The sequence below is a fragment of the Diospyros lotus genome, chromosome 2 (assembly GCF_014633365.1).
Source record: "Diospyros lotus cultivar Yz01 chromosome 2, ASM1463336v1, whole genome shotgun sequence".
In the NCBI taxonomy this organism is placed as follows: Eukaryota; Viridiplantae; Streptophyta; class Magnoliopsida; order Ericales; family Ebenaceae; genus Diospyros; species Diospyros lotus.
The window spans coordinates 31,420,091-31,428,571 of NC_068339.1; the positions used below are offsets into that span (position 1 = coordinate 31,420,091).

An 8,481-nucleotide genomic window follows, 5' to 3' on the forward strand; every position below is an offset into this window, starting at 1 on the left:
AAGCTGGAGCATTGATTTAAGTTTGTTTTTTCATTTACACGTTCATCGTGTTCTTTTGATAAAGTCCATGTTAGTTGTAATTAACTTTTTTGTTGGTGCACTTAACTAACTTGCCAGTTGGGAATTTTGACCTTAATTAGTACGAGAGATTTGTATTTGCCACAAGAAGTGATCTTGATGGATAAGAGAATATGCATATAGGTGTCTAGCTCTTTCCAAGGCTAGAGATTTTTTTAGTGAAACTTTTAAAGGTTTAGGGTTGTGGTTGTGCTTATTTGATATCTTATTACTTGAAAAATTCCTGACTATTAGAGATTAAATCACTCCAATATGTACTAATTTCCCTTAAATTTGAAAAAGACTTGAAAAAAGTCCAATTCACCACCCTGGGCTAAATATCTAGGCAACAATCAGTACACTTAGATTTATCAGTTCAGCAAGTTTGAAAGTAGATATTAGCTTGAGTGAGATTGAGTTTATCTCTAATCTAGACACGATTCATTGGTTAGTCTTTTATATTTATTTGGTATATTTATTACATGATGAATACCTTTTTAGTCAACCTTGTTGTACACACAATTGAATAGTCTTCTGTTATTTGTTCCTCCATGCATATGCTGAAGATAACATCGATTCAGTATCATCTACCTTCTTATACATAATAATGCAAATTAATTGACTAAGATATTCTTCTCTTTACACATTAATAACAACAATTCAAGAATCAAAACTACAACTAAGAGAGGAGAAAGTGAAGGTGACGTGGATCTCTCTCCTTCGCTATATATTAATTAATATACATATATAATATATAGGCACGTATGGTTTCATTTGTTACTTGTCCCTTGCATAGTTTTTTACGTACCTTGTGGGAGCAGAACCAGAAATCGCTTCTTCTGATCTAGTGGTAAAAATTGTATGATCTCCCCCCTTGTCAGCTTCTCTTCTGACCAGATCTTGCTTGGGCTTCAGTTGCATCATCTTCCCATTAGATTTGCATTTTTTATAGCGACTTCCTTGATCAGTGGTGCCCTGATCCGCTCTCAAGGAGGAGGATTGTTCATCACAAGTGGTAGGCTGCTCTTCATCATCATGATCAGGTGGAAGCTCAATAATATGGCTTGCTGCTGCTCCTAGAGGCTTCCTGCTGCTGGATCCTCCTCTCTCTTGTTCAAAGAAGAGGACTTGCACTACTGTTCTCAACGGCAGCCTCTCATTCCTCACAGCATGCGCGCATACTTCCGGGGATAGTTTTTGGCAATTCAGTATGCGACAGAGCTGTTTTTTCTCCGCCTTTGTCAGACCAGGATGCTCCTGCATGCACGCGTGGTTGTTAATGAATTAGGAAAGTACAGTAACTTTCACTTGAACAGCATGTTTCTGTGTTACATTCAGAAATTAAGCTCCCTAAGAAGTAAGACCCAATCGAGAAAGAGAAAAGAAGGGCCTGGATTCAAGGCCCAGAAAACATGCAAGCTGCAGGAGTTAGTTTCCTCTAGCATACACACACACACACACCTTTAGATAAGTGTTAATTGCCTTGTAAAGATCATCGTGGGTAGGCCGAGCAATTTCTGGCAAAGCTTCTGCAAGAGACACTACTTTGGCTACTGGCATGTTGACATCCGCTGCCACTACTTGGAGATAAGAATCAATGAGCTTTCCAACCTTGCGAATTAACAGCACTGATGGGCCATGTTCTCCAAAGTTAAGTCTCCTCCAATGCAGCAGGAAACTTTCTAACACTGCCCCAATCAAGTCAACATCATGAAATTGCCCATTGGAGGATAATTGTGAAGGTAATAGCAGGTCATCCACCGTAGCCTCCTCAAGTTGTAGGCTAGATCGCCTTATGAGTTCAGCCTTGGTAACTGGGGACACCCCCAGAAAATTTGCTATTCTAAGTAGTCTCAGCAAGAATCCAATTGAAACCGATCCTCTATCTGCGGGAATCAAGCTAGCAATGGTCTCAAGAATTCGGGGTTTCCTATCTGCAAATTCTTCGGTTTGAGAAGTTGAACACTGAGGAGACCAACTCTTTGTAGTGTCTGGTAACCAGCGGCAGGTATAGACATGTAAAGCTTCCCCAATTAGCTGCGGAGGTTGCAAGTTTGTTGATCTAACAGCAGTGAGAACGCATCGGAACAGATCTATATCAAGATCAGACACGTCCTCTGTCCACCAATCCTTAGGCACAGGTCGGTGGCGTTTTTGAGCATAGCCCGGTCTAGTATAAGTATAGGACCATGTGACCTGATGCATACAGTTTTCATTCAAAATCATCAAACCTTGAGATTTGAGATGCATCATAAATGTACCTAAGCTATGTTAACAATCTTTTCTAGATTTTCAGCCAATTAATGCATGAAGTGTAAATGCAATACAAGTGAAATTGACGCAAATACAACCTTGGCAGGGGGGGTAAGGATTCTCTCAACGATAGAATCAATGCACCTCCTGGTGATGCCAAGATTTTCTGACCACTCGGGTAGTTGTCCAGTTGTCTGCAATGTGAGAATGGAATCCTTCCAACCTTCAAGAATGCATGAATTGAGAAAAGCTTCGAGTTTTAGAACCAAATTTCCTTTCTCAACCGCTTCAGTCATTCCAAGGAATTTAGCTGCGCAGAGTGCAGGTACAATATTATGTGCGCCAAGATTGATTGTAATCCCATAGCAAAACTTAGCACACAACTCAAAAGCATCTTCACCTCCAGGAATGTCATGAAGCTCCAGAGCAATATTGTCAGAATCTGAGCACAGTTGTTGTAGGAGGCCACAGTAGGAAAGAACTTCATGCTGCAACTAGGAGTGTAGCAGTTAACAATTAAGGAGCTAACTAATTGTTAATTAATCTGGTGCTTTTCATGTCTACAATATTTTCAAGTTAATCACTTTTATTTTTATGACTAATTCTATTACAATTAGTGATAATTAGGCTGTTATTCTCAATCATGAGGATTATCCTGGTCTCTGAGTACATATACATATGCTTCCACACGATCGTGGATGTGCTTCCGGTTAGTATCATCATTTTCCTATCACGTTTAATGCTTCAGAGGTATGGGCTTTCTTCATTTCATAATTCACTGCTTTTGCATTATTTATATCACCCCCACATTTTTATTTTATTTATTTGTTGATTTATTTATTTTGCTTTCTATGCATGCCATGTGAAGGGAAAGTAAAGGATCTTAACAAGTAGCTAGAAGATGGTTTTTAGTCTGCCTTCAAGGTTGGTTAACCTCAGTAATAAGTGCAGGCAGCCAGCTGGCTAGGGCTAGGGCTAGGGACAAGCAAAGCCAAAACAAAATCCTAGTGGAAAAGATATGGCTTAAAAGATCTGCAAAGCTGAACCAAGGCAAGGTGCACGTTCACTCACTGATCAAGATATCCAGACAACAGGGCAAGAGCATCTTTATAGATGAGCAGGACAAAAGGATCAATTCTCAAGAAGTTAATTATCAGTAACTTGAGTTGGACCCCTTCCTACTGCAGGAACCATCAAGGTCAATGTGGATGCAGCTTCCAGGAGAGGCTAAGGGAGTGGAGGGAATGGGATCATATATACATACCAATGGGCAGTCAGGAATGCTGAATTTCAGTGGGCAGCCACCATATTCTTCCAAACGCACTAAGCTCAGCTGCAAGCTCTCTTGCAGCTGAAGCAACGAAAGCTATGGGAATGGAAGAGCAGAGCTCCTCCAAGGGTGGCAGAGGAAGGGTCCAGTTTGAATCAGATTCCCTTCCATTGGTGAGAAAATGACCAAGAATGCAGACGGGGAAGTCCACTGGACAATTCATATACACATATATATATATGTTGAGTCGGGAGAGTGGGACTTGGCTGCAAATTAAGGAACAAGAACTGGTCTATTTTCCACATAAATAGAAGTGCAAACTCAGCAGCCTACTATGTACTAACTAGCAGCATGCATTGACAAAAACATCCAAAGTGTAATGCAGAAGGCAGCAGAATTCTGTGTAAAAGATAGGGAACATAATAATCTGCTCTTTCATCCAACAGCAACTTGCAGGATGTAGATCACGTTTCTTTTGTAGCTAGAGAAACATCAGGGGAAGCTGTGCCATTATATCCTTTTGTAATCCTTTCATTGTCTAATGAATGCTTTACTTAGCCAAAAAAAAAATAGCTCTTGTATCTGATGAAGCGCATGTAAGAAATTCAGTAATGATTCATACCTTATGCAGAAGATAACTGATACTGTTAATATTTATGGTCAGATCACTGGCAACATCTGATATCACCGTCCTGCATCATTGGTGTCAGTTTTGTAGTCAAAATCTATATTTTGAATTCCTTTTCTTTCTTTTAGCAACAAACTATGCACTGATTGCATGTAATTAAACACCTGGTAGCCTCTTCTGTATGGAAGGTGTCCGGCCTTGTCCCAAGCCTCATATACTTCATCTTTCTGATTGTTGTTTCCTTTAACCAATCATTTGAACCGCAAAATACGTCTGAAAAGGGAAGAAAGCATTACATCAAACAAAGCCTTTAACTACACTTGGTAAAATTTTTGGTGGAAAAATAGACCAGCATAATTAGATTAGTTCTTCCAAAGACCTCCAATCATTCTTTTTGGTAAAATGCAATTATGATTGAGCCATGCTAGAGTATGTTGGATAGTTAAGATGAATTGTAATAAAATATTGAAATTCCATAAGATACATTTAAGGAAAGATTTAAGATGGTAAAAATATCTACAGAGAAGAGAGAAATTATATGCATACATGAAAACCAACCTTTGAGAAAAGTCTCTCTCTGACAATATATAAAGCAATAGGCGCCAGATAATGGTAATATATATGACAATTCTTGGTTAAAATATACATATTGTCTGATGGGTTGAGTGAAGGAATTGGGGAAATAAGCTAGCTAGTTAGGTAGACTCATGGCAACCAAGTAAAAAGGATTGCTAAGGCAATGCTTTGTGTAATAATAGATCTTGTCAGTTGAATGAGCTGGAGACTTATATATAATTCAAAAAGAAATGCCTCCTTAGGTGTTCGGGTTGGGCTGTTTTTCATACTCGGATTCAGCTTGCAGGGTTTGTTGTTTTTGTCTGTTTTGATGTGGCCAGAGATTGGACTCTATACATTAGTCTGAGGCCTTATGCCTCAGTCCTTTGACTCCTTTGTGGCAGCTTCTATATATGATGGATGCAAGCAAAACAAGAAAGAAATAATTTGACTAAGTTTAGGCCTTTTGGCACACGTATGATATATGAGCTACATTAATGAAGAATCAAACTTAATTACTGACTGCTGGTTGAGTTTACAAGTGATGATCTTATAATGTATGCAAGTGCGTATATAAAACGGGAACTGGGTGGTCCGTGCTTCAATAAGAAATACGATAGGGAAAAGCACCACAAACTAACAAAGGCATAGTATAAAGATCATTTTTCATCTGATGCACAAGGAAAAAGTCAGCCGCAACGTTAAGCTCTTTGGAAATACCCCTTAAAAATTGAACATGGACCGGTACCACTTTTACATCGAATATTTCTGTTTTCCTATGGTGGGGTATGTTAAATATTAAACTTGCACGTGGAATAATTCCAGGTGTCAAAAGAAGCTGAAGCTGAGGAGTTCAGAAACTGAAGAATAAATAAGTGGGAAATAAAGAGTAGAAATTATTAGAGCCTTTTGGTATTCTCAACCTCAACCTTTTGTATTACCCTTAGTAAATCTGAGCCTATAAATAGGCATGTAGATAAACACTTCAAATTAATTCAAAGAAATACAAATTCTTCATTTCTTCCTCATTCATAGTCTTTATTATACACAATCACACACAACGTGATTGAGAGAGTGAGTACGAGTTTCAAAAATCTCATATCCACCAACAGGGTAGACTATATCAAACACAATCAATCAGAAGACGTTGTGGAAAGGCCAGCTGCATTCCTTAACTCTAATAATGTACCTGGATTTTTATGATAGATGCCATTTGGGATCTAGCTAGATAGCTATGTTTACTTGCATATGCTTACGTTCTTCTATATATCAGATTCATCAAGTGCAAGCTATCTACTCTGAATGAATACCTATGAAGACTTCTTTTCCCTTCTTGTGGCAATGTTTATTTAGCAGTAATCAATACAGAAGCTGCCCACTTATTGAGAGGCCAAAGCATTGAGGCATAAGACCTCCAGCTATTTCACAGAATTCAACCTCTGGCTACATGGAAAGCGGGTTACAATATACAAGACCATAAAAAAACAAATAAAAACTAATGAATAACTAAAGAGACTGACCCAAGCAAAAGACTGAACTGAAATTCCAACTGAATTATCTTAGGTAAAACTTCTCCTGTAACGTAACTACTGGTAGATATTACAATTGCTGGTATAGCGGAAAGATCAAAATGATTTGAGTAGGACTTTGGCTGATTCCGAGTAAAAAGCAAGCAGTCGTGGAGAAACTTAGTTTGGATCAGGTTGATTATGTTGAAAATTTAAAGAGATCTATCCATGCCATTTTGTTACCTAGCTAGAGCAGGCCAACACTGGGAAGAGGAATGAAAGGATATGAAGTAAGAAGGTTTCTATTGAATATGTCTTACCTTCCAGACTTTGGCAGAACTTACAAAATTGTTGTTACCCCCATGCCCTATTTATTTATTTATAGTACACTATGGGAAGTTGCAACAGCTCCTTCCCCATCCCAACTAATATCATTGACATAACTCTCACCGCATGCTTAGCTTCCATGAATTCTTTCACCAACCAACCTGCATTAATAATATTAGATACTTGTACAAATAAATTATATATTTAGACGCTTCGTTAGATTTTCTAGGTATATCCTTACTGAAATACCGCAAAACAAAATTCATTGAATTCATTACCAGCCCACAACAGACTTAACAATCTAACTAGCTAGCTATAGTTCAAATGTGAATCAAGCCAAAAAACAAGAATTAATGCTAAAGTAATATGGTGTTATCCCCTTGCAATCAAACTGCATATGTTGATCTGCATGTATTGACAAGTCGAGAAAAATCAGGTTATATATACTGAAGCTGCTGATAGAAAGGCCCATAGAAGAATCATACCACGAAAAGCTGCAGATGGCCGGATTTTGTTAAATCCCAATGATCGAGAACCAGAGCAGCACAATTTACATGGAGTAGAGAAAGTTGCGGCTCATTGACCTTCAACTCCAAGAAACCTCACAAAAATTAAGAGAGCCAGCAGCATATTGCCTGTAGCCGCGATATATGTTGCTCCTAATTATACGATATATATGGAAGAAAGATATTGATATATATATATTTTATAAGTCATCAAGAATCAAAATAAAAATCGAGAGAGAGAGAGATTCAAGGATAGACACGAAATTCGTTGTTTCATGCATGTAATGATGGAATCCGGCGAGTGTGAGAGAGAGGAGGAGGAAGAGTGAGTTAAGCATCAGTGGTGTATTGGCTTAGGGGTAGCAGCCCAAAGAAAAATGAGTGTGCAAGTTCTCAAAATGTCGCCAAAACTATTGGGAAGAAAGAGAAAGCGGGCGGATGGTGTGGGTTTAGTCAACATAGTAATGTATGAAAAGCACAACATGATATGATCATAAAGCAAGCTTCATGAATTTAATTGGAAAGGGAATCAAAGGAGCACTACTCTTCTTATGCTCTTCAGTCGCGATTGGCTATCACCTCACCACAAACACAAATTGAAGCTAACTAGGTACGTCGCTGTTGAATTAATTAGGCGCAGTGTCTATAATTGATGAGCTTATGTATACACACATATAGCACCTAATACAAGAGAAGAGAGGGCGAGCATGAAAGCAAGTGAGCTAAGGAAAGAAGGGAATAATATTAATTAATTAATTAGTTCAGTGGAAGAATACCTTTAATATATGCAGTCCGTGAGGAGTGAGGAAAAGTTAGTTACCAGCCAACAATGAACACAACAACATGCATCTCCCTGCAGCACAATCCTCCTCCTTATCATCATATATATGTATCAGCATCCATCTTTATTTATTTATTTTTTTTCTATTTTTCTGTCTTTGGTGGGTATATATATGTGGGTATGTAATATTCTCGATCTAAAAAGCAGCGATCCGATGGATGGACCATGGGCATGGGGTAGGTCGCTAGGTTACTATATTTATTGACAATGAAGGCAGCCACGTGTGTTGTCCTGTACCGTTGAGCAGCTTATATGTGTATGTGTGTGTGTGTGTATATATATATACAGAGAGAGAGAGAGAGAGAGAGAGAGAGAGAGAGAGCAAATCATCAAGTAAGTGTGATGGAAGTGGTCGGGTGGGGCTGAACGAAAGGAAATATATGAGATTGGTAGTGGGGGCATGGGGATGTTGGCGGTTTTGGAGGCCACACTCAGACACAGACAACCATTTCTCTCTTTATTTCTTTCCCCATCGATCACGGCGCGTGCGAGGGTTGAAATTTTCTTCTGCCTTGTCTCTCGCTCGCTCTGCCTCT

The 8,481-nt window shown here is 38.7% G+C and overlaps 1 protein-coding gene across 11 annotated transcripts; it reads right to left on the reverse strand.

Annotated features, from left to right (window-relative positions):
• Nucleotides 1-575: 575 nt before the first annotated feature.
• On the reverse strand, nucleotides 576-8,012 carry LOC127793774 (BTB/POZ domain-containing protein At5g47800). Of its 11 annotated transcripts, none has more exons than XM_052324491.1 (7): nucleotides 7,881-8,012; nucleotides 7,084-7,233; nucleotides 4,373-4,481; nucleotides 4,203-4,272; nucleotides 2,409-2,804; nucleotides 1,519-2,253; nucleotides 576-1,314 (listed from the first exon to the last, which is right to left on the reverse strand). In XM_052324491.1, exons 3-7 carry the CDS (start codon nucleotides 4,429-4,431, stop codon nucleotides 835-837), a joined length of 1,740 nt encoding a protein of 579 aa, XP_052180451.1. In that variant the 5' UTR covers nucleotides 4,432-4,481; nucleotides 7,084-7,233; nucleotides 7,881-8,012; the 3' UTR covers nucleotides 576-834. The 11 variants fall into 11 exon arrangements, with proteins under 11 accessions (XP_052180451.1, XP_052180452.1, XP_052180453.1 ...); XM_052324492.1 differs by having other exon boundaries at nucleotides 7,084-7,182; nucleotides 7,881-7,906; XM_052324493.1 differs by lacking the exon at nucleotides 7,881-8,012 and adding an exon at nucleotides 6,592-6,759 and having other exon boundaries at nucleotides 7,084-7,823.
• Nucleotides 8,013-8,481: the final 469 nt, after the last annotated feature.